The 25,000-nt window shown below is 40.1% G+C and overlaps 1 protein-coding gene across 16 annotated transcripts in view; it reads right to left on the bottom strand.

The window, feature by feature from the left end:
• Window positions 1-25,000, bottom strand: part of LOC123502865 (muscleblind-like protein 1) — a 157,528-nt gene that overhangs the window by 14,896 nt on the left and 117,632 nt on the right. For 8 of the 16 annotated variants that reach the window (XM_045252138.1, XM_045252140.1, XM_045252142.1 and 5 more), the window contains 3 exons: window positions 14,130-14,219; window positions 9,426-9,611; window positions 285-512 (listed from right to left, as the gene is read on the bottom strand). In XM_045252138.1, the coding sequence (XP_045108073.1) occupies window positions 285-512; window positions 9,426-9,611; window positions 14,130-14,219 (504 nt within the window). The remainder of the gene's footprint in view (window positions 1-284; window positions 513-9,425; window positions 9,612-14,129; window positions 14,220-25,000) is intronic. The other 8 variants (XM_045252143.1, XM_045252141.1, XM_045252147.1 and 5 more) reach the window with 4 other exon arrangements.

The following is a 25,000-nucleotide window of genomic DNA, read 5'->3' on the forward strand; positions in this document are numbered from 1 at the left end:
GAGGAGGAGGTGATGAGGTGGCGGTGAGGGTGGAGATGAGAGATGAGTGGAGATGAGATAAAAAGGATAAGGATGAGGAGAATAACTATGGACCATGGAGGAGGAGGAGGAGGAGGAGGAGGAGGAGGAGGAGGAGGATGTATATGTAGGACTTGCACTAGTAGGTGACAAGGACGAGGCACTGAATGACAAGGAAGAGGAGATGTAACAGGAGTCTTAGGAGGAGGGAAGGAGGAAGAGGGAAGGAGGAAGGAGGGAGGGAAGGAGGAGGAGGAGGTGCCTACCACGGCCTGGTGATGTGCGACGCGGCCCTGGCTGGCCCTGAGTTGTGCCTGCAGGTGCGGGGGAGGGTGGAAGTAGCGACAGGGTTCTCGGGAGCAGCGGCTCTTGACAGCGTCCATGCAAACTGTGACTGTGCCTTCGTCACTCGTGCACACATGGTCGGGGGGGTGCGCGAACCGACACTCAACTTCTGGCCGCTTGCACGCCCCACGCTGAAACTCCCGACACACCTACAGGCAGAAGAGCGACCTACAGCAGCTAGCCCTTTGTAGCAGCGGGGACACCAGGGACTAAGGGGCGGGCAGGGCGTGTGTGTGGCTGTGTGGGGCAGGGCGGGCTGTGGTGGGCGTGGTGGGCGTGGTCACGTGCCGGTTTCGCTAAGTCCTCGTTCTTTTTCCGCCTTTTTCTTTCCTTCTTTCCGTTAGTGCAAGGTTTGTTTTGATTCTGTTTGTTTGTATTTTTTTCTTTTGTGTATGTGTGTGTGTTCGCCTGATTCATCCACCGCGCCTCAAGTTACGTTACACGCCAGGTATCTATGGACAGGTAAATTTTAACAGCGCGCCAGGTGAGTCAAAAATGTCAAAACACCGTCACCGCGCGGCCAACACAAAAATAAAAGTGTAGTCCATTACTTTTTCTCCCTGGACAGACACACAGACAGACAGACAAAAAGACATGGCGAGGCTAGACTAGGCGAGGCGAGGCGTACAGATCTGAGTAAATCCTTGCCATCCATATTGTCACCTTTACGGCCACTTTTGAGGGCGCAACACAAGGCTACACCAAATATTTACCCCTTTCGTGACTAAACCACAAAAAATGACATCAAAAATACCATTGACGAAAGAGAGACAGAGAAACGAGGACTTAACGAAACGCAGGGTAAGGGGGGGATTGTGGTGGAGGGGGAGAGGAGGATGTGTGGAGGTGGTGGGTGGGGGGAGGGTGGATCTGGGAGGTGTGGGGGGAGGTAGCACAGCCAGCCAAAGGGGGTACAGCAGCAAAGGGAGGAGGGGGGAGGGGGACACGGTGATCAGCTGGTGGCAAATAAGAGACAGAATGAAAGGGGGACTAGAGAAACTGCTGCAGTGTGTGTGTGTGTGTGTGTGTGTGTGTGTGTGTGTGTGTGTGTGTGTGTGTGTGTGGAGGGGTGGTGGGTGGAGGGGGTGTTTATTGGGGTGGTGGTGGTGGTTGGGGGCTGCTGCTGCAAAAGTGAAGGAGCGGCGACTGCAGTGTTGAAGAAGAGCTGCAAGAGGAGGAGGAGAGAGAGAGAGAGAGAGAGAGAGAGAGAGAGAGAGAGAGAGAGAGAGAGAGAGAGAGAGAGAGAGAGAGAGAGAGAGAGAGAGAGAGAGAGAGAGAGGATGGCTTTACAGTCGAGAGAGGAGAGAGAGAGAGAGAGAGAGAGAGAGAGAGAGAGAGAGAGAGAGAGAGAGAGAGAGAGAGAGAGAGAGAGAGAGAGAGAGAGAGAGAGAGAGAGAGAGAGAGAGAGAGAGAGAGAGAGAGAGAGAGAGAGAGAGAGGAGACACGGGAACCAGAGCCAACATGAAAACAAAGCCTTAGCGAGGATGCAGACCAGTTTTTTTTTTTTTTGTCTTGTTTTGTTTGATTTAAATCCCGCCAACCGAAAGAGAGAAAGCGAGAGAGCGAGAGAGAGAGAGAGAGAGAGAGAGAGAGAGAGAGAGAGAGAGAGAGAGACATTCAGAGCATCATTTTTACTTGGCTCTCTTTCTCTTTCTATTTAACGAGAGAGAGAGAGAGAGAGAGAGAGAGAGAGAGAGAGAGAGAGAGAGAGAGAGAGAGAGAGAGAGAGAGAGAGAGAGAGAGAGAGAGAAATTAAGGCGAGGTCAAGTAGAGGACCCGCTTTTATATTTTGTTTTTCTAAGGCAACACTGACCTGAGAGAGGCTCAATCTGGCCCTGTGAGGAAGAGGAGGAGGAGGAGGAGGAGGAGGAGGAGGAGGAGGAGGAGGATATAGGTCAAATAGATTACAGGATTCCCCGTCGGCTTTTTAACAAGGAGGAGGAGGTGGAGGAGGAGTAAGGGAAGAAAAAGAAGAAGGAGAAGGAGAAGGAGAAGGAGGAGGAGGAGATGAAGGAGACACAAAAAATGCCTCCTTCTCTCTCAGCATATAAGAGAAGACAAACCTCTCTCCAGGGTGTTAGAGAGAGAGAGAGAGAGAGAGAGAGAGAGAGAGAGAGAGAGAGAGAGAGAGAGAGAGAGAGAGAGAGAGAGAGAGAGAGAGAGAGAGAGAGAGATAAACACAGAAGACTTTATCATTATTGTGTTTCTCCTTAGTGCTGTCAATTTTTCCTCTTTAGAAACCCACATGGGCACTCAAGTCCTACCACAGGGACAAGACCTCTAGGGAAACCCACCTCACGCCTCCCCTTCCCCCGTGGCAACCCTGAAGCCACCGTGGGGGAAGTGGAGGCGACGCGGGGAGGAACACTGACTCACAAGGGAAAGAAAATGGAAAGTATAGTATGTGTAAAATGGTGGCAGGGATGGGATGAGGATAGGATCTGAGTGCCCGCGGGGAATTGGTGGGGTGGAATTCATTTTTTTGAGGTTAGGGGGGAGTGCAGGGGTGGGGTTGGCGACAGGGGGTCAGGGGGGTGGTAGGAGGCAAAAAGGGAGGTAGGGAACGAGGCACACACTGACAAGACCACCCCTGCCGCTGTTCCCCTGCACTCATGAGGAACTGAAGAGCACAATCTCAACTTAAGAGGCAAGCAACATGCACACAGGAGGCAACTGAGGAGGCATGCAACAGGCGCGTGGCGAGATGGAGACAAGCAGTGGGGGGGAGGGGCAGAGTGGCCAGTGGGGCGCCGTTGCCTGCCCAGCAAACCTATAACAGCGCGTGGAGTGCGTGGGGGGCGGGGTGTGGAGGCGACAGAGAGCGAGGGGAGGGAGTGAGGGGAGTGAGAGCAGTGACCGGCAGGGGAAGGGAGCAACACCACACCATGAGGAGCCGCGTGTTGAGCTGAGCGGGGGTGTTGGGGTGTTGAGGGAGCGCCTAGCCAGTGGGGGTGAGGGGAGAGTCGGGGGGGCGAGCAGCTAGCAATGGACTAAAAGGGGAGAGAAGATAGTGGGAGAGTAAAGAGGGGAAGAGGAGGGAGGGGCGGCTTTCCGGTACCGCTGACCTGACGGTGGTGGTGGTGGTGGTGACGGTGTGGTGGCGAGGTGGTGGTGACGGTGGTGGTGGTGGTGGTCGCCGCGGCCTGGTCGGAGGGGCTCACTGGCAGCGATGGACGCCATTACGTGACAAATTTGTACTTAATTACACCCCGCTGGTGACTAGGGGGGGGGAGGGGCGGCGGCGGCGGTGGTGGTGGTGGAGGTGGCGGTGGTGGTGGTGTGTAATGCGGTGACTGATGAAGATCGATATGGTGGTGATGATGGTGGTGGTGATGGTTAATGGTGATGGTGATGGTTAATGGTGGTGGTGGTGGTGATGGTGATGGTTAATGGTGAGGTAGATGGTTTTAAGATTGGTGATGATAGTAATGGTGGTGGTGATGGTGGAAGTGATGAAAAACCACCACAACTACTATAACTATAATGCTGGTAAAAATACTATTACAATACTACTTGAAATAGTAGTAGTAGTAGTAGTAGCAGTAGTAGTAGTAGTAGTAGTAGTGACGACAATAACATCAATGGTAACAGTATTGATGATGATGATGATGATGATGATGACGGTGATGATGATGATGATGTTGACAATGACGATAACAAGAGCGTTAATGTAGAATGGAAACGCGAAGATGAATGACAACAATAATGATAGTGAAAATGATGATGGTGATGATGATGGAGGTTTGCGAGGCAGACAACTACCCAGGTGGATGATGAGGGGGCGCCGCGGCTTAACACCTCGGCCTCATTATCGTCATCATCACGCAAAAGAATCATGATCCATTATAGTGACTCAGTGAACAAGGACTATCTTCATTATTGTCGTGGCGGTCAAGAAAAGAAAGAAAAAAAAAAAAACAAGACAAATCAGTCAACTATTAAGAAAATGATAGAAAAATAATAATAACTTGTACATTCATGATAATAATAATGAATAAAAAATAATTATGATAATACGTAGTAATTCTTATGTAACGGTAAATTAAAAAAAAAATGGTTAAAAGAAATGTTTTGAGATGAGACGGAAATAATAATAGTAGTAATAATAAAAATAATAATGGTGATGGTAGTAAATGGTAACAGTACAAGGAACACGTAAATATAATGACAAGGGGAGGATGAGAATGTTAGCAAATGGAGAGTAAAAAAAAAGAAAAAGAAAAAAAATGATAAATAGAGAGAAAAAAAAAAAAGGTCAAAATGTTGTTGGCATTGAGAACAAGCGATAAATGTTATACAGATGAAAAAAATAAATTAAAAAAATGATGAAACATGTCACGTCGAATTGAGAAATAATAAAAACAAAAAATTAAGTGAAATACAAAAAAAAAAAATATTTATAATGAATAAGTAACGATGCAGCATAGTAGTAATTAATCGACACAAACAAATAAACAAACAAACACACAAACACACACACACACACACACATACGTACACATTATACAGTAAACAAAAAAAACAAAAAAAAAAAAAAAAAAGGAAAGGTCAGTTTGTGTATGTTAAGAGTAGTAGACACAAGTGAATGTTTAAACAAAAAACAAACAAAAAAAAAAAAAAAAAGAAAAGAAAAGAAATATATGCAGGTTATTCAAATTGTTTACAAATAGGCAAAAAATTTAAACAAGAAATACAAAAAGGCGTTAATATGATTGTTATGTTCATGTACACACACACACACACATATACACACACACACATGTAAAGAACACACGCTAAACACTCACACTTACACACACGCACGTACACACACACAAACAACAAAGAGAAGCAATGTTAGGGGTTTTAGAGTTACAAAAAACGTAAATAACAAAAATAATTATACATATTAATAAGTGGAAGGTAAATAGTAACAGCAAGACAAGTCGATGCAATTATTATTATTATTATTTGTTTTGGTAGTGGTGGTGGTGGTGGTAGTGGTGGTGGTGGTGGTGGTGGTATTTAATAATTATGCTTCCCTGAAATACAAACAAGGTGTAATACAAGACATAACAAATTAGACAAGATAAAATTATAGATTATCATTATTTTCATCATGTCATTAGTAAAAAAAAAAAAAAAAAAAAAAAAAAAAAAAAGAGAGAGAGAGAGAGAGAGAGAGGGGGAGAACAATAAGTAAATGCTGAGAAGAGGCAATGGTGATAAACAACACTACATACAACAGTAAAAATAATAATAATAATAATAATAATAATAATAATAATAATAATAATAATAATAATAATAATAATTTTACTCTATTAACACACCTATCTACAATTATGAGAGAGAGAGAGAGAGAGAGAGAGAGAGAGAGAGAGAGAGAGAGAGAGAGAGAGAGAGAGAGAGAGAGACCCTATTTCCATGCATTTGCTTACTGAAGAAGAGAACAAGGAGGAAAATAGAGAGAAAGAGAATGATGGAGGAGGAGGGAGGAGAGAGAGAAGAGAAGAGAGAGAGAGAGAGAGGACCAATATTACTCCTCACCCTTCTTCCCCCTCTTCCTCTTCCTCTTCCTCTTCCTCTTCCTCCTCCTCTTCTTCTTCCTCGACATGCAATTACTTTAAAAATACTGTGTGGAGAACGACTACATAATAATAATAATAATAATAATAATAATAATAATAATAATAATAATAATAATAATAATAATAATTGACTATTTTTTTCTACATAATGCATAAAAAAGTCATTAATTATTATCATGTCAGTATTATTGTTTACATAACGTACATGTGTGTGTGTGTGTGTGTGTGTGTGTGTGTGTGTGTGTGTGTGTGTGTGTGTGTGTGTGTGTGTGTGTGTGTGTGTGTGTGTGTTTGACATGTACGTATGTAAACTGCAAGGCAAAAAGTGTACATAGTGATTATATACATACTTAATATTACGTACACACTGAAATAAATAAATAAATAAGGAAATAAATAAATAAATATATAAAGAAAGAAAGAAAGAAAGAGGAAAGGAAAAAAAGGAAGAGAATAATAGAAAGAAATAGACAAAAAAGAAGAAAAGGAAACACGAAAACAACAATAAGAACAAAAAATAAAAATAATAATAGAAGAGATGGAAGATAAAAAAAAAAAAGGAAAACAAATGGAATAAAGAAAACGGGAAGAGAAAATGAGGAGGAAAGAGGAATAAATGAAGAGAAGAGGAAGGAAAAGAGAAAATGATGGAAGAAAAGAAAGAGCATGAAAGAGGCGTGAAACGAGAGAGAGAGAGAGAGAGAGAGAGAGAGAGAGAGAGAGAGAGAGAGAGAGAGAGAGAATGTGTGGGAGAAAAGTCATGAAGCCATCTCTCTCTCTCTCTCTCTCTCTCTCTCTCTCTCTCTCTCTCTCTCTCTCTCTCCTCCTCCTCCTCTTCCTCTCATTATCGCGAAGCTTAAGTTTAACGATGCGGATTTAAAAAAGAATCAAGCTTTCCTACTTTTTTTTTTACTTTCTTTTTACTTTTCTCCTTTCTTTTCTTTCTCATTTTTTGGGGAAAAGTTCTGTTGTTGTTGTTTTATTGTTTTTTTTTTTTTATTTTTCATTTATTTGTTTTATATTTGTGATCTCTCTATTTCTATTTTTTTTTTGTTTCTTGTTATCATCTTTATTGTTTTTCTTTCCTTCCCTTCATCACCATTTTTTTGTTTTGTTTTTATTCATTTTCTTGTGTCTGTTTCTTTTTTATCATTATTTTTATTATTATTTCTACACTACGCAACTTGATTTTTGCCTATTTTCCTGTCCTTTCTCTTTTCATTCATGTAATTTTCCTTAATTTCCTTATTCTATTTATCTTTTCCTCTAATTTCCTAACATTTTCTCACTTACTTTTTCTCTACTCCTTCATTTCTCTCCTTTTGCTATATTTTCCCCTCTTTTCCTTCATGCCTCTTACTTCACTTTTCCTCTCCTTTTTTTAATTCCATTTCTTTTCTTTTTTCCCATCTTTTTCCTATCATTTCTCTCTCTTTAATCTCTTATTCACCTATTCCTTTGCTTCACCCTTTCTTATTCACCTATTCCTTTGCCTCACCCTTGCTTATCTTACTTAGTCATGTATAACTTTGTATAACCTTATCTAGAGATCTATTCGCTAAATCCTCATTCACAATCCTTTATCTTCCTTTTCCTCTACTGATCGCTAACAAATATTATCATCTTTTGTTTTACTTTTTATTTCCTTAAATAGTACATCCAGTTTAAATTTAACCCCTTCAGTACTGGGACACATTTTTACCTTGAGATTCGTGTACGATTAGACCATTTTCTTGATATTAGGAAGGATCTATGGAGCTCAGAAGATTAATGGACAGAATCTTCACTTTTATAATCCCCGACATGAGTTTCTGAAGCTGTATAAAATCACCAAATAGTAAGCAGAATGAATATTGAAAGACACAGACCATTTTACTAACATTAGGAAGCGTCTATGGAGGATCAGAAGATTAATAGCCACAATCTACCACTAGAATTCCCCCCCACATGAGTTTCCGACGCTGTACAAAATCACCAAATAGTCACCAGAATGAATATGGAAACGCGTCACGGTACTGAAGGGGTTAAAAAAAAGTGTCCCTAATTCATAATCATTCCTACATTTCACTTATTTTTCTTTCCTTCATCGTCCTTTGGTCTTTAATAAAATTTCTGACCTTCTTTGTCAACGCGAATAAATTTGAATTATCTCAACACTTAGCGCGAAAAATAATGAGACGTTTAGTTCTTGTTTATCCCGTCCCATTAAGGCAATGAGAGAGAGAGAGAGAGAGAGAGAGAGAGAGAGAGAGAGAGAGAGAGAGAGAGAGAGAGAGAGAGAGAGAGAGAGAGAGAGATAAAGGAGGGATAAGAGGAAAAAGCAGGGAAGAGGAGAGATGAGAGGAAAAAGAGGAGGAGGAGAAAAGAGAGAAAGAGAGAGAGAGATGAGGCGAGAAACGAAGAGAGAAGAGAGAGGGAGGGAATCTAGAAAGAAAAACAAAGAAATGAAAGAGAAGGAATGAAAAGAAAAAAAAGAAAGGAAGGAAAAAGAGAGAGCAAAGTATCTTATTGAGAAAGAGAGAATGAGAATAAGAAAATAAGAGGAAAGGAGAGGAAAACCAGGGAAAATATATCTCGAGAAAGGAAAATGAAAATGGAAAAATAGGAAAAATAATAATATACAGAATCAGAGAGAAAGAAAATAGAAAGAACGAAGAATAACACTAAAAACTAAAGGAATAAAAGGAAGGAAAAGGGAAAGAATGAGAAAAACAACGAAAAAATAAAAATAAAATAAAACAGATTAGAGAAAAATAAAAAAAAGAACGAAAAGAATGAAAAAAATGAAAAGAACAAAATTTAATAAAGAAAATCTAGGAAAAAAACAGGAAAAAAAAGAAAAATTAAATAAAAACGAAAAAAAGAAAAAAAAGAAAAAAGAGAAATGTAACAAAAAATCAAACAAACCACAAGAGAAAGAAATTAAAGAAAATAAAAGAAAAAAAAAAAACATACAATTCAAAAGTTAAAAGAAAAAGAAAGAAAGAAAGCGAGAGAGAAAAAATTAAAGATAGTTAGAGATAGCTCACAAAATCACTAATCAATCAGTCAGAGAAAGAAAGAGAGAGAGAGAGAGAGAGAGAGAGAGAGAGAGAGAGAGAGAGAGAGAGAGAGAGAGAGAGAGAGAGAGAGAGAGAGAGAATAAAACAAGACAAGATTAGGTTAAGTTAGGTTAGAGAAAAAATAAATAAATAAAATGAAAGTTAGAGATACCACACTGTAAGGGGACTGGCAACTGAGTGGGCCTTTTTTTCCCTTCACATTCTAGTTGCCCTTAGCCAGTCCTCTCTTACATAAATTAATAAATAAATAATAACAATAAAATGAAATAGAAAACACACACACACACACACACACACACACACACACACACACAATAATAATAAGATAACGAGAAAGAATCAGAATAAAATCACACACACACACACACACACACACACACACACACACAGACATACAGAAAGACTCACCCACACGCACACAGAACCATACCTCTAGTCGATCAGTCCTTGGCACCTTCTGGGCAGGCACAACGGCTTGCTGAGGAACAACACCCGTGATAGGGGAAGCCACTGCCCCGTCTGTCACCCCCATCGTCATGACGGGGGAGGAGGCGATGTAGGGGTTGAAGTTACTCATGGTGGGAATCCCGGGAAGGTAAGGCGCGGAGTTATGCTGCTGGGGGAGACGAAGAAAGGGTTAAAATGGGGCGTGGGTACATTATAGGGGTTGTTTAATGGGGGGGGGGAAGCAGGGAGAAAAGGAAGAGTATATGGGTTTTTGCAGGGGGGATTAAGAAAAGGAAGGAAATAGGGTAGGATAGGGAGAAAGGGGGGAAAATAATGGAATAGGGAAAAATGGGAGAATATATGATTTTTTTTATAAGGGGAATAGGGAGAAAAAGGGAGGAAATAATGGGAAAGGAAAAGGGGGAAGGTAATGGGATGAAATAGGGAAAATCGGGAGAAAATAATGGGATAGGGAGAAAGGGGAGAAAGTAATGGGTTTTTGTATTGATAAGGGGTTTCTATGGGAGGGTGAACAGGGACGAAGGGAAAAAATAAAATGTGTCTCTAAGATATGAGTCTATAGAGGGTGTATAGGGAGGAAGAGGATAGGGAGGAAGAGGATAGAGAGGAAGGGGAGAAAAGTAATGGGTCTTTCTAGGATATGAACTTGTATACGGAAGCATGGGTAGGAATAATAGGAGAAAATGTAATGGGTCTTTAAGGGGTAGACATGGGATGGGGTGAGTTAAATTAGATATGGGACACTAATGGGGGCGGGGGGGGAGGAGGTTTGAACTTAATGGGGATGTTAGCATGGCGTTAAATTAGGTTAGGTAAAAAAAAAATGGTTAGGAAGACAATAAAGGGGTGTTTTTTTAAAGTAATGGGGGTGTAATACTCATTAATGGGGTATAATACTGTTTGTCATACACTAATAGGGCGTTTAAGACTGTTAGTTAGGTAAGATCAGATTAATGCAATGTAAATACTCTTTCAAATAGACTAACATGGTATTTAAGAGTATTAATGAGGCTGGATCAAATTAATGGGTTAACGAAGGGGATGACGGAAAACGATGACAGTGAGAAGGAAAAGAAAATATGAAGGAAAAGAAAGACGTAAGAAAAGATAAGGAAAGAGAAATTTTTTTTTGGCAGAGATAGAAAATGGGATATTACTATTATCAGGTAAAGCTAATTAATGGGGAGGTTTAATAATGGACAGTAATGGGGAGGGGTGGTGTTTGAGTCGTAGGGTGTTGATATGGTGGATGAGGACACGGTATGGGAGTGACTATGGAAGAAATAGGGAATCTGTATGGGAGTTATAGGTTGACATGGTATGGAAATAGAATAAGCAAAACAAGAGGAAGGAAAACAATGATAAATGTAAATAAAAGGAATAAAGGGGAAAAGTTTGGATGAAAAGAGGAAATAGGAAAAGGGAAAAAGAACGAGGATAAAAAGGAAATAATATATTCTAGTTCAGGGAATTGCAATACTATTAACGTTACGAATACAAGGAGAGAGAGAGAGAGAGAGAGAGAGAGAGAGAGAGAGAGAGAGAGAGAGAGAGAGAGAGAGAGAGAGAGAGAGAGAGAGAGAGAGAGAGAGAGAGAGAGAGATAAAAGAAAAAAATCAAAGAAAATATAGATAAGGGAAAAAATTGAAAGGAAAAATTGAAACAAAATAATCAAATAAAAAAACAACAACAACAAATTCAAAAGCAAACAAAGCAAAGCAAACAAAACAAAAAAAAAAGAAAAAAGAAAAGAAAAGAAAAAGAAACAAAGGAGGAAAGAAAAGAGAAAACACAAACATAAAAAAAAGAAAGGAAAAAAGGAAAAGGAAAACAAAAATGAACAATAAAAAACAAAAAGCAAAAAAGGAGGAAAGAAAAAAGAAAAAAATGAAAAAAAAAATTGAAAAAAGAAAAGAGTACTAGGGAAACAAGAGTACCAGGGAAACAAGAGTACTAGGGAAACAAGAGTACTAGGGAAACAAGAGTACTAGGGAAACAAGAGTACCAGGGAAACAAGAGTACTAGAAACAAGAGAACCAAACAAGAGTACTAGGGAAACAAGAGTACTAGGGAAACAAGAGTACTAGGGAAACAAGAGTACTAGGGAAACAAGAGTACTAGGGAAACAAGAGTACTAGGGAAACAAGAGTACTAGGGAAACAAGAGTACTAGGGAAACAAGAGTACTAGGGAAACAAGAGTACTAGGGAAACAAGAGTACCAGGGAAACAAGACCACTAGGGAAACAAGAATACCAGGGAAACAAGAGTACTAGGGAAACAAGAGTACTAGGGAAACAGGCCTTAGTACCTTGTAAACACTGGACAAGGTGTGAAATTGAGGTGAAACTAGGGATTATATTAAGAATGTTTGGTTACTAGTTAATGGGTGAGTGGTAACAGGAGGTACTAGGAAGGGAATAGGTGAAATAGGTAAGTACTAGGCGTTTACTAGGAATAGGGTGACAATGTACTAGTGAAGAGAGGGAGTGTTGTCAGGTTACTAGTACATAGGTGGATGTAAGTACTAACAGGAGGTACTAGGAAGGGAATAGGTGAAATAGGTAAGTACTAGGTGTTTACTAAGAATAGGTGACAATGTACTAGTGAGGCAAGGCAAGGGAGGGTGTTGGTGTGTTGTTACTAGTTAATAGGTGAATAAATAGGAGTAACTAGGAAGGTGATAGGTTAAATAGATGAGTACTTGTTCATTTTTATTAAGAATAGGGTGACATTGTACTAGTGAAGCAAGGAAGGGTGTTAATGTGAAGAGGCCAGGTACTAGGAGGCAGGTAAACACAAGCCAAGTAAGGTAATCATAGGGTAAGAACAAACAAACGTACACACACACACACACACACACACACACACACACACACACACAATAACATAAGCGTAGCAAAACATTATCAAAAAAAAAAAATTGAAATACATAGGAAAAAAAGGAAAAATAAATAAAAAATAAAGGAAATTATTGACAGGCCTACACATTTTTTTCTTTCCCTCATCCAAAAAATGACATTATTGGGAAATTCTAAATGATGTGAAAAGAAAATGAAAGTTGATATTATTTAACAAGGCAAAATTGTATATCTTAGGAATATTCTTGACTTAATGCACGTTTTTGTTGTTCCTGGTCTTCTCTTCCTCTCTTCCTTATTCCACACACACACACACACACACACACACACACACACACACACACACACGTCGTCGTCGTTGTCGTCGTAGTAGTAGCAGTAGTAGTAGTAGTGATGGTAATAGTAATAGTAGTAGTAGTGATGGTAATAGTAGTAGTAGTAGTAGTAGTGGTGGTGGTGGTGGTGGTGGTGGTGGTGGTGGTGGTGGTAGTGGTAGTGGTAGTAGTAGTAGTAGAGATAATAATATCCAAAAACAATACGAGAGAGAGAGAGAGAGAGAGAGAGAGAGAGAGAGAGAGAGAGAGAGAGAGAGAGAGAATAAATAAGCAAGAGACCAAAGAAAAGACAAGCCAGACACGACTAGACATAACATTCATTCTCTCTCTCTCTCTCTCTCTCTCTCTCTCTCTCTCTCCACAAGACCCACTTTCCCAACCGCCTTTCTTCACTGCTCAAGACCCGCTGCGCAATCTTTAGGACACCACCCACGCTTGGAATCATCAAACCGCGCTGCGCAAATATAAGATCAATGAACCTGGACACTACTGCGCATTTTAGAGACAAAAAAAAAAAAAAAAAAAAATAAATAAATAAATAAATAAATAAAAGAGAAAGAAATCCCTTGCGCTGTAAACTAATATGGGAAAAATAAATTACGTGTATCTTTATAAAAAAAACTAATTCATAAAGTGCGCTGCGCTATTTGGTACTTAAGAATACTTGCGCTTTTTTGCGATTTTGAGCTAAGCCGCGCTACGCTATACTAGGCTAAAGCTGTGGTGGTGGTGCGGTGTGGCTAGCTGCTGTAGGGAACTGTGGAGGGCTAAGCTAAGTGTGTAGAGAGAGAGAGAGATCTGAAATTTGTGTGTGTGTGTGTGTGTGTGTGTTTGGAAAGGCGCTGCGGTGTTTAGCTGTGTTTTGTTTTGCTGTGGTGTGTGTGTGTGTGTGTGTGTGTGTGTGTGTGTGTGTGTGTGTGTGTGTGTGTGTGTGTGTGTGTGTGTGTTATGTGCGTGAAAGAATGTGAAATGTATACATGACTGAAACTTGGGTGTGCATGAGAGAGAGAGAGAGAGAGAGAGAGAGAGAGAGAGAGAGAGAGAGAGAGAGAGAGAGAGAGAGAGAGAGAGAGAGAGAGAGAGAGAGTATACGTGTATGTCTGACTCACTCAATGCACGTCTGTCTATCTGTCCGTCTGTCTGTCTGGATGTCTATAGGCACGTATGTATGTATATGTATGTATGTATGTATGTATGTAGCAAAAACAAATAAATAAATAAAAATGTGTAAAAACTAACAAAAAAAAAAAAAAAAGAAAAAAGACACCTAACTTTCTGTACACGTCTGTCTGTCTGTCTGTCTGTCTGTCTATCTGTCAGTCAGTATGTATGTATGTATATGTGTGAACGTGTACACAACCATTTACCTACACAAACTAAATAAAAAATGTGTGTGTGTGTGTGTGTGTGTGTGTGTGTGTGTGTGTGTGTGTGTGTGTGTGTGTGTGTGTGTGCCAGCCCGGGACACTTACACCCATAATGACACAACACGCCTCATGAGAGCTTAAACCGAGGGTGGGCGGCCGTAGTGGGCTGGTGGGGGCGAGGTGGGATGGCTGGATCTGAAGGGAAAGGGAAGAAGGAGTCTGTGGAAAACCTGCTTCACATCTTCTTTGGGGGGGGGAGGGGGAGGAAGAAGAGGAAGAGGAGGAGGAGGAGGAGGAGGAGGAAGAGGTGAAGAAGTTATGTGGTAATCAATTTTTTTTTCCTCTTCTCAATTTTTATGAAAAGGAAAAAGAGAAGAAATGAATACCAATACTTTTCCTTTCCTCCTCCTCTTCTTCTTCTTCTTCTTCTCTATTTGAGGAAGAAGGAAGAGGAAGAAGAAGAAGAAGAAGAAGAAGAAGAAATCAAGTTATATGGTAATCAATTTGTTTTCCTCTTCTCTATTTTAAAGAAGAAAAGAAAAAAAAGATACCAATACTTTATTTTCCTTCCTTCTTTTCCTCTCCTTTCTTTTCCTCGTCCTCTTCTTCTTCTTCTTCTTCCCATTTCTCTATTAAAGGAAGGAGGAGGAGGAGGAGGAGGAAGTGAAGAAAAAAAGAATATGGTAATTAATTTTTTTCTTTTCCTCCTCTTTAAGAAGAAAAGGAAAAGAGTAGAAATTAAATATCATTACTTTTCCCTCCTTTATTTTCCTCCTCCTCCTCCTCCTCCTCCTCCTCTTCTTCCCATTTTCTCTATTCAAGGAAGAGGAAGAAGAGAGAAATGGAAATACATCAACACTATTTTCTTCCTCCTCTCTTCTCATTCTTCCTCTCATTTCTTTATTCAAGGAAGAAGAAGAGGAGGAAGAGAAAGAGGAGGAGGAAGAGGGACAAACACTAATCCTCTTTCCTATCCTCTTTTCCTCTCATTTTGCAAGGAAGAGGAAGAGGAAGAAGGAAAAAAGACTTACTTATCTTTTCCCTTCTTTTTCTCTCCCTTTTTTTTCCTGATAAGAGATGGATAGAAATCTGCCCCCCACTCCTCCTCCTCCTCCTCCTCCTCCTCCTCCTCCTCCTCCTCCTCTTCTTCTATTTCTCTTCATTCTACTTTCTTTTCCTATTTTCTATATTTTCCTCTATTTTTTCTACTTTTGTGCATCAGAGAGAGAGAGAGAGAGAGAGAGAGAGAGAGAGAGAGAGAGAGAGAGAGAGAGAGAGAGAAATTAGGACAGTGGAGGAGAAAACGCGGAGGAGGAGGAGGAGGAGAAGGAGAAGGAGAAGGAGAAGGAGGAGAAGGAGAAGGAGAAGGAGAAGGAGAAGGAGGAGGAGGAGGAGGAGATGAGATCACACCCGAACACACACACACACACACACACACACACACACACACACACACACACACACACACACACCATAAGTCCTTTCTCCTCCTCCTCCTCCTCCTCCTCCTCCTCCTCCTCCTCCTGGTTCGCCATTTAGGAGGGGTGACATCATAAGTAAACAAGCGAGGCAACACAGCCACAGAACACAGAAAAACACAACAATGGTGAACACGTGTGGCTTGTCTGCATTGAAAGGGGACAAAGAAATTAGCTCTCAAATAAGAAGGAAGGAAGGAAGGAAGGAAGAAAAAGGAAGAGAAAAGGAGAAATAGAATATAAAAATGGGAGAGAAGAAAGGAATGAAGGAAGAAAAGAGAAAAAAAGAGAAATGGAATATAGAAATGTGAGAAGAAAAGAAAGGAAGGAAGGAAAAGGAGAAACAATAGAGAAATGGGACAGAAGAAAGGAGAGGAATGAAGGAAGGGAGAGAGAGAAAAAAAAGAAATGGAATATAGAAATGAGAAGAAAAGAAAAGAAAGGAAAAGGAAGGAAGAAAGAAAAGGAGAAATAGAATATAGAAATGGGAGAGAAGAAAAGAAAGCAAGAGAAGGAAATAAGGAAGGAAGGAAAAGGAAGAGAAAAAGAGAAATGATGTAAATAAAGGAAAAAGTAGGAATAAATAAAGGAAAATAGAAATGGGAGAGGAGAAAAGAAAGCAAGAGAAGGAAAAAAAAGGAAGAGAAAGAGAAATGGAAGTAAATAAAGTAAATAAAGAATAATAAATGAAAAAGAGGAGAAAAGGGAGGAAGGGAAGGAGGAAGAGATAAAATGATAAAAATAGAGAATAAAGAGACGAAAGAAAATAAATAAGAGAGAATTTTCTTATTGTAGTGATGAAGGAAATAGAAATGAGAGAAAAAGAAAGAAAGAAAGAAAGAAGAAGAGATAGAAGAAAAAAGAATAAAGAGAGAATAAATATAAAGAAATAAATCAAGGGAAATTTTTGTGATCATTCTAGTATTAGTTTGAAATTGTCTTTAGTTCACCAAGAAAAAAGAAAAAGGAAAAAGAAAAAAGAAAACGATAAGGGACTATAAAAAAAAGAAAAGCAAAACAAAAGAAAGGAAAAGAAAAAGAAAATGATAACAGGGACTATCAAAAAAAAGGAAAGAAAAGAAAAGAAAGAAAAAAAAAAGAAAAGAAAAGAAAAGAAAAGGAAAAAAAGAAAAGAAAAGAAAACGATAAAAGTGACTATCAAAAAGAAAAGGAAAAGAAAGAAAAGAAAGGAAAAGAAAGGAAAAAAAAGAAAACGATAAGTGAGACTAACAAAAAAGAAAAGAAAAGAAAGGAAAAGAAAAAGGAAAAGAAAAAGATACAAGTGACTATCAAAAAAAGAAAAGGAAAAAGAAAGAAAAGAAAAAGAAAAGAAAAAGAAAACGATAAGTGACTATCAAAAAGAATGACAAAAAAGGAAAAAGAAGAAAAAAGAAAAGGAAAAAGAGACAAAGTAATAATGACTATAAAAAAGAAAAAGAAAAGAAAAAAAAGTGAAAAAAAGTTGGAAAAAAATACTTTCCTATAACTTGATCTTTTCCTTCTTTTCCTTTTCTTCTTGTCCTACAATTCAATCAGAAAAACTAACTGGAAAAAGTGGCTATGAAAATAACTCTCTCTCTCTCTCTCTCTGACAAAGAAGAAAACAAAAAAACAGAAACAATGAAAAGAATTACTAGCACTTTCTCTCTCTCTCTCTCTCTCTCTCTCTCTCTCTCTCTCTCTCTAATGGAAAACTGTGTAGCATTGACAGGCTGTCTGTTGCATGGAACACTAATTACCAGAAAAGACTGATGGAAAAATGACAAATAAATAAATAAATAAATAAATAAATACAGACAGACAGACAGACAGACAGACAGACATAGAAAAGATTGCGAGAGCGAGAGCGAGAGCGAGAGAGAGAGAGAGAGAGAGAGAGAGAGAGAGAGAGAGAGAGAGAGAGAGAAAGCTGAGGTCACAAAAGGATATGTCTGGTTGGGTCAGAGGTCAAGGAGAGAACAAAGCCTTCTTCTCTCCTCCTCCTCCTCCTCCTCCTCCTCCTCCTCCTCCTGAAACCTGTCCTGGTCTGTCTCTTAGGTGAACACTTCCTCCTCCTCCTCCTCCTCCTGGTCATTCTCCTCCTTCCTCCTACTCCTCCTCCTCCTCCTCCTCCTCCTTCCTACTCCTCCTCATTCTTCCTCCTCCTCCTCCTCCTCCTCCTCCTTTCTCCTTTCTCTTTTCCTTCTATTATCTCTCCACTAATCTTCCAACTATTTCCTCCTCCTCCTCCTCCTCCTCCTCCTCCTCCTCCTCCTCATCTCCACATATCTGTCCACTTCAATTATATTATTTTTTCTTCTTCCTTACCATCGCAAACACACACACACACACACACACACACACACACACACACACACACACACACACACACACGCACACACACGCGCACACACACACACACACACACGAAGTTATTGCTATTCCAGAGAGGAAAAAATAATAATATTAATAATGATATACTAGGATATTGTATTTATTAAGGAAGGGGAAAGAGGGGAAAAGAGGGGAAAGAGGGAAAGAGGGGAGAGGGGAAAGGGGAAAGGGGTGGGGGGAGGTGTCATTTAATTAGAGGCATCCAAAGAAAACGTTAATCCAATCACTTATAAATATGGAAAAGTAAGATTAAATGAGAAAAGAAAGGGAAAATAAGGAAAAACTAAGAAAAGGAAAAGAAAAGTAAGGAAAATATAGGGAAAAAATGAAAAAAATAAGGAAAGTCAGGAAAATAAGAGAAAATAAAAGGAAAAATAAGGAAAGTAAGGAAAACTGACAAGGAAAAAAAAGAAAAAAGAAAAAAATGAAGTCAGGAAAAAGAAGAAAAGGAAGGAAAACAACAAGAAAAGTGAGGGAAAGAAGAAAGCTGAGGAAAATTATGAAAACAAGAAGAGAAAAATAAAAATAAGGTAAAAAAAAAGAGAAAATAGAAAACGAAGAAAAAACAGGAGTAAGAAAAATCAAAAAAAAGAAAGGAAGAAAAAAAGAAGAAAACAAGAAAAAGGTAGGAAAACAAGAAAAGAAAAAGAACACTAATGAAAACAAACAAAAGGGAAAGAAAAAATGGTCAAAAATACACATCAATCCATCTAAGACAGGGAAACAAACAAAGAAAACGGGAAAAAACAAAGAAAACGGGAAAAAACAAAGAAAACGGGGAAAAACAAAGAAAACGGGAAAAAACAAAGAAAACGGGAAAAAACAAAGAAAACGGGGAAAACAAAGAAAACGGGAAAAAACAAAGAAAACGGAAAAAAAAGAAAATGAAAACAAGAAAACGAAAAAAAATCAAGAAAACGAAGAAAACGAAAAAAAATAAAGAACAAAAACGAAAAAACAAAGAAAACGAAAAACAGTGAAAGAAAACGGCAAAAAAACATAGAAAACGGACAATTTCTGTATTCATATTCTTTGTTGGATTCAAGAAACAAGAAAATAGAATAAATACAGAATTACTGAAATATTGAGGAGAGAAAGTGTGTGTGTGTGTGTGTGTGTGTGTGTGTGTGTGTGTGTGTGTGTGTGTGTGTGTGTGTGTGTGTGTTAGAGACAGGTTTAGATTTGATACTCCTCTCTCTCTCTCTCTCTCTCTCTCTCTCTTTTATAGAGTAATAATGGTAAATATTATTACTTTTATCCTCATTACTATCATTATTACTATTATCTGTCCCTTCCTCTTCTTCTTCTTCTTCTCCTCCTCCTCCTCCTCCTCCTCCTCCTCCTCCTCCTCCTCTTCTAATACCTCCCATAATCCCTCTCCACTCTAACGTAATGTGTCTCTTTCTCTTTGTCCAATTAATGAAAAAGAGAAAAGTGTGTGTGTGTGTGTGTGTGTGTGTGTGTGTGTGTGTGTGTGTGTGTGTGTGTGTGTGTGTGTGTGCGCAACACAACGACAGGGTACGTTGCTATCTTTTACAAATCTGCGTGTGTGTGTGTGTGTGTGTGTGTGTGTGTGTGTGTGTGTGTGTGTGTGTGTGTGTGTGTGTGTGTGTGTGTGTGTGTGTGTGTGTTTCTTAGCTATGATAATCTTATGCACGCGAACCAGCTACCTTTCTACCAGTGTGTGTGTGTGTGTGTGTGTGTGTGTGTGTGTGTGTGTGTGTGTGTGTGTGTACCCAAGTATACATACGTACATACATACATACACACATGCCTGCAGTGCTTGTTTTACCTGCAGATAGGATAACGTGTGTGTGTGTGTGTGTGTGTGTGTGTGTGTGTGTGTGTGTGTGTGTGTGTGTGTGTGTGTGTGTGTGTGTGTACCTGTCATTAACCTATTCCTTTCACTTTGATGTCAGTAGTAGTAGTAGTAGTAGTAGTAGTAGTAGTAGTAGTAGCAGTAGCAGTAGTAGTAGTAATAGTAATAGTAGTACTAGCACCACCATCACCACCACCACCACAACCACCACCACTAACAATGAAAACAAAAATACATAAACAATAGGAGGAGAAAGGAGAGGAGAAAGGAGAAAGGAGAAAAGGAGATAAAATAAGAGAAAAGGAGGAGGAGGAGGAGGAGGAGGAGGAGGAGGAGGAGGAGGAGCTGTCAGACCGTCACTGATAAAACGTTTTGAAAATACTAATACTTATATTTCTTCCAGTCATCATGAGAGAGAGAGAGAGAGAGAGAGAGAGAGAGAGAGAGAGAGAGAGAGAGAGAGAGACGGAGAGAGAGAAAGAGCAACAAAAAGAGAAAGAGCAAGAAAAAGAGAGAGAGAGAGAGAGAGAGAGAGAGAGAGAGAGAGAGAGAGAGAGAGAGAGAGAGAGAGAGAGAGAGAGAGAGAGAGAGAGAGAGAGAATTAGACGATCATAAGTAGAGAAAACGCGTGGGAAAAACAGGAAAAGAAACAGGAAAAGAAGGGAAAACATAACAGCAACATTTTCCAGCCGTGGTCGTACGTCTGGCAGCGCGTCGCCCCGCACCAGCCCGCACTTCAAGGCGTGATCGGCCAACGTGTCGTACCGCACAGGCGTCACGTAATGCGTTGCTCTGCCCTCTCCTCTCCTCTCCTCCTCTCCTTCTCTCTTCTCTCTCTCTCTCTCTGGACCTTCCTTTCCCCAATACAAAATACAGTGATGAGAGAGAGAGAGAGAGAGAGAGAGAGAGAGAGAGAGAGAGAGAGAGAGAGAGAGAGAGAGAGAGAGAGAGAGAGACGCCACGCCCATATCAGCTGATGGCTATGCTAATAGTAGTAGTAGTAGTAGTAGTAGTAGTAGTAGTAGTAGTAGTAGTAGAGCCGTGTCTGTCTCCTTTCATACCTCCTCCTCCTCCTCCTCCTCCTCCTCCTCCTCCTCTTCCAGTTACTTCCTCCTCTTCTTCTTCCTTCTTCCATTCTCTCTCTCTCTCTCTCTCTCTCTCTCTCTCTCTCTCTCTCTCTCTCTCTCTCTCTTCATTCCATTCCTCCACTTTTCTTTCTCCTGTAACGATGTAACACTCTCTCTCTCTCTCTCTCTCTCTCTCTCTCTCTCTCTCTCTCTGAATCTTTCTGTTCCAATTCCAGTAGTACATGTTATATATTCTCTCTCTCTCTCTCTCTCTCTCTCTCTCTCTCTCTCTCTCTCTCTCTAATAATTGCTACTTGCGACGCACCGCCACTCGACACCAACTCCTCCTCCTCCTCCTTCTCCTCCTCCTCCCACACTCATCTCCATCTCAAGCGACAAGAAGAGGAAGAGGAAGTAGTGGTTTACTCATTTCCCTCATTTACTCACTTACTTTTCTCCCACATACACATACATACATACAGACAGACAGACAGACAGACAGACATACAGACATGGAAGAGGAAGAGGGGAAGGAAGAGGTAAAGAAGGATGTAGGTTGAAAAAAAGGTAATACCAGAGAGAGAGAGAGAGAGAGAGAGAGAGAGAGAGAGAGAGAGAGGGGGGGGGTTGTGAAGCCGTACATCTTACCCAGAATTCTGTGCAGGAAAATCTGAGTTTTGTCTTGTGTCTACGTATTGAACGAACACACACACACACACACACACACACACACACACACACACACACACACACGAAACACCTGCAGAGAGAGAGAGAGAGAGAGAGAGAGAGAGAGAGAGAGAGAGAGAGAGAGAGAGAGAGAGAGAGAGAGAGATTTAGAACGATCACCACAACTGAGCTAACTCATTTCAAGGGGATAATTGAACTAGTAGTAGTAGTAGTAGTAGTAGTAGTAGTAGTAGTAGTAGTAGTAGTAGTAGTAGTAGTAGTAACACCAACTTCAGGAGAGAGCTACTACTACTACTACTACTACTACTACTACTACTACTACTACTTCTACTACTACGCCCCCTGACAACCACCACCACCACCATAAGGAAATAAGTGACATAAGGACAACTTTCAATTCACAGCCCTGAGACTTTCAACCCTATACATAAGAGGGGAAACAAGGCGTCTTTCTCCTTCCATTTGTATTTTTCCCTCCCTTTATTATGATTCTGGAGGAGGAGGAGGAGGAGGAGGAGGAGGAGGAGGAGGAGGAGGAGGAGGAGGAGGAGGAGGAGGTTGAGGAGGAGGAGGAGGAGAGAGAGAGAGAGAGAGAGAGAGAGAGAGAGAGAGAGAGAGAGAGAGAGAGAGAGAGAGAGAGAGAGAGAGAGAGAGAGAGAGAGAGAGAGAGAGAAATATATACCCTCACTAAAAATCACTTAACCAAGAGAAAAAAAAATAAAATAGAACATCCTGAAAAAAAAGAAAACGGAAAACAAAAGAAAAAAAAGAAAATAGAGAAAATATAAAGAAAAACAACAACACACAAACACAAACAACTAAAAACACAAGCACCACCACCACCACCACCACCGCCACCACCACCACAATCTTACACTCAGAGAACTTGGCCTGAGGGGAAATTACAGCATTCGGGAGCATTGCTATCTTATTGGCGCCATTAATAACACCGCGAGGGAGAGGGGAGGTGAGGGGAAGTGAGGGGAGGTGAGGGGAAGAGAGGGGAAGAATGTGGGGAGGAAGAGAGGGAAGGTGAGGGGAATAGGAGAGGTAAAGGGAGATGAGGGGAAGAGGGTGAAGGTGAGGGGAAGAGAGGGGAGATGAGGGGAATAGGGGAAAAAGGGAGGTGAGGTGAGACAGAAAAAGGAGAATGAGGAAGAGAGGCAGGCAGACAGGCAAGAAAGATAGAGAAGACGGACAGAGACAGACAGACAGACAGACAGACAGACAGACAGATAAACAAACACAGACAGACAGACATGCTGAGGAAGATAAAGATGAAGATAAAGATTTTGAATGATATTTTTTTTAGCATTTAACACTGAGAAATAGACGGAAAGGAATATCACGGCATTTTTAGACAGATAAAGAGATAAAGACGATGAATTTTGGCATTTTCAAGTTAATAAATAGACAGAAAGATGTATATGGACATTTTTAGACAGGTAAAGAGACAGAAAAAGGTGTATTTGGGCATTTTAGACAGTGATATATAGAGAGAAAGATATATAAGGGCATTTTCAGACAGGTAAATAGACAGTTAGATGTATTTTTAGGCCACATAATTAGACAGGTGTGTGTGTGTGTGTGTGTGTGTGTGTGTGTGTGTGTGTGTGTGTGTGTGTGTGTGTGTGTGTGTGTGTGTGTGTATTTTGATTATTTAATTTAGGGAATTCTACGCCCAAAAAGATTATTTAAGATACAATTAGACGCAAATTAGGTCAGTTAAACCAATATTAATCAATACAAGAACTGTTTTCACGATATCGAAAGCAAATAAAACCATTTTGAGACACTACGAACCGAAGAAAAGAGGGAAAAAGAGGGAAGCTGTAGGAGGCCACCAGGCGTACATGAGGCGGTCCCTGGTTAGGTTAGGTTAGGTTAGGTTAGATATAGTTAGGTTAGGTTAGGTTAGGTTAGATTAAAGCTATCCAATTCCTTTAATCATACAGGTAAGTGAATTCTAAGCCAAAAAAAGACGATTTCAGATACAATTAAGCTCAAATGATGTCAGCTGAACCAATATCAGTTAATACAAGATCGATTTTTATGATATTGAAACCATGCACAACAATTTTAAACCCTTCAGTACTGGGACACATTTTTTACCTTGAGATTTGTGTACGATTAGACCATTTTATTGACATTAGGAAGAGTTTATGGAGGTCAGAAGGTTAATGGCCACAGTCTTCACTATTCTAATCCCCCACATGAGTTTCTGTAGCTGTATAGAATCACCAAATAGTAACCACAATGAATATGGAAACGCGACACAATACTGAAGCTTTTTTATACCACAAGCGTCCAGGCACCGCGGGAACAGCGAAACCTAGACAAGAATTTCACGCACGCGGGAACCAAGTGTCTGAATATTTTTGCCCATTAAGAGAGAATCTGGGACACGAGAGGGGAGGAGGAGGGAAGGAGGAGGAAAGGGTAAGGGGGTGTAAGGGTAGGTAAAGGGAGCTAAATGGGTCACAGGGAGGGGAAAGAGGGAAGAGTTTAATGGGTTGGTGGTTTATGGGTAAGATTATGAATGGGTGTGTGCTTGTAATGGGTGGTTTAAGAGTGTTTGTGTTAATATTAAGGTGTTTCTCTCTCTCTCTCTCTCTCTCTCTCTCTCTGTACTACTACCAGATGCAAGGAATTATTGAAGTGCCTGTCTCTCTTTCTGCCAGTTTATTTATGTCTGTCTGTCTGTCTGTCTGTCTGTCTGTCCGCCTGTCTGTCTGTCTGTCTGTCTGTCTGTCTGTCTGTCTGTCTGTAAATTGCTGTAAATTTTTCATAAAAGCAACTACAGTAAATAAATAAATAAATAAATAAATAAATAAATAAGGAATGGGGGGGGGAGATGGCAGAGGAAGAGATAAAGGTAGAAGAGATGTCAAGGGAATAAAGAAAAGGAAATAAAGGAAGATGATGATAAGGAATAAGAAGAGGAAGAAGAGGAGGAGGAGGAGGAGGAGGAAAAGTAGAAACGGAGGAAAGAAAAGAAAAGAAGGTAACAAAGAAAAAGAGAAAAGGAAAAAAAAAAAAACGATGATTACCTAAAACAATAATAATAATAATAATAATAATAATAATAATAATAATAATAATAAAACCATCCCAAGAGGTCAGCGTAGGGGAGGTCAAGATGAATTAAAGGGTCATCAGGGCACATTTGGTCAACCTCGATATTGCATGACCTGGCACGGCAAAGGTCAAAGGTCAAAGGTCAAAGGTCACAGTTCTAGGTCGCGATATAAAAATGACCAGATGGAAAATTATATGAAAGAAGATAAGAAGAAGAAGAAGAAGAAGAAGAAGAAGAAGAAGAAGAAGAAGAAGAAGGAAAAGAAATGGGAAAAAGAATGAAGTGAAGAAATGAGGAAAGGAGAAGAAAGGAATGAAGGAGGGAAGGAGAGGAGGGAAGAAGGAAAAGTGACTATAGAACAATGAAAGAAGGAAGGGAATGAGAGAAAGAGAGAAAAGAAAGGAGAGAGAAAACACACACACACACACACACACACACACACACACACACGAGAACAATATATTTACAAA

Source organism: Portunus trituberculatus, chromosome 12 (assembly GCF_017591435.1).
Source record: "Portunus trituberculatus isolate SZX2019 chromosome 12, ASM1759143v1, whole genome shotgun sequence".
Lineage (NCBI taxonomy): Eukaryota > Metazoa > Arthropoda > Malacostraca > Decapoda > Portunidae > Portunus > Portunus trituberculatus.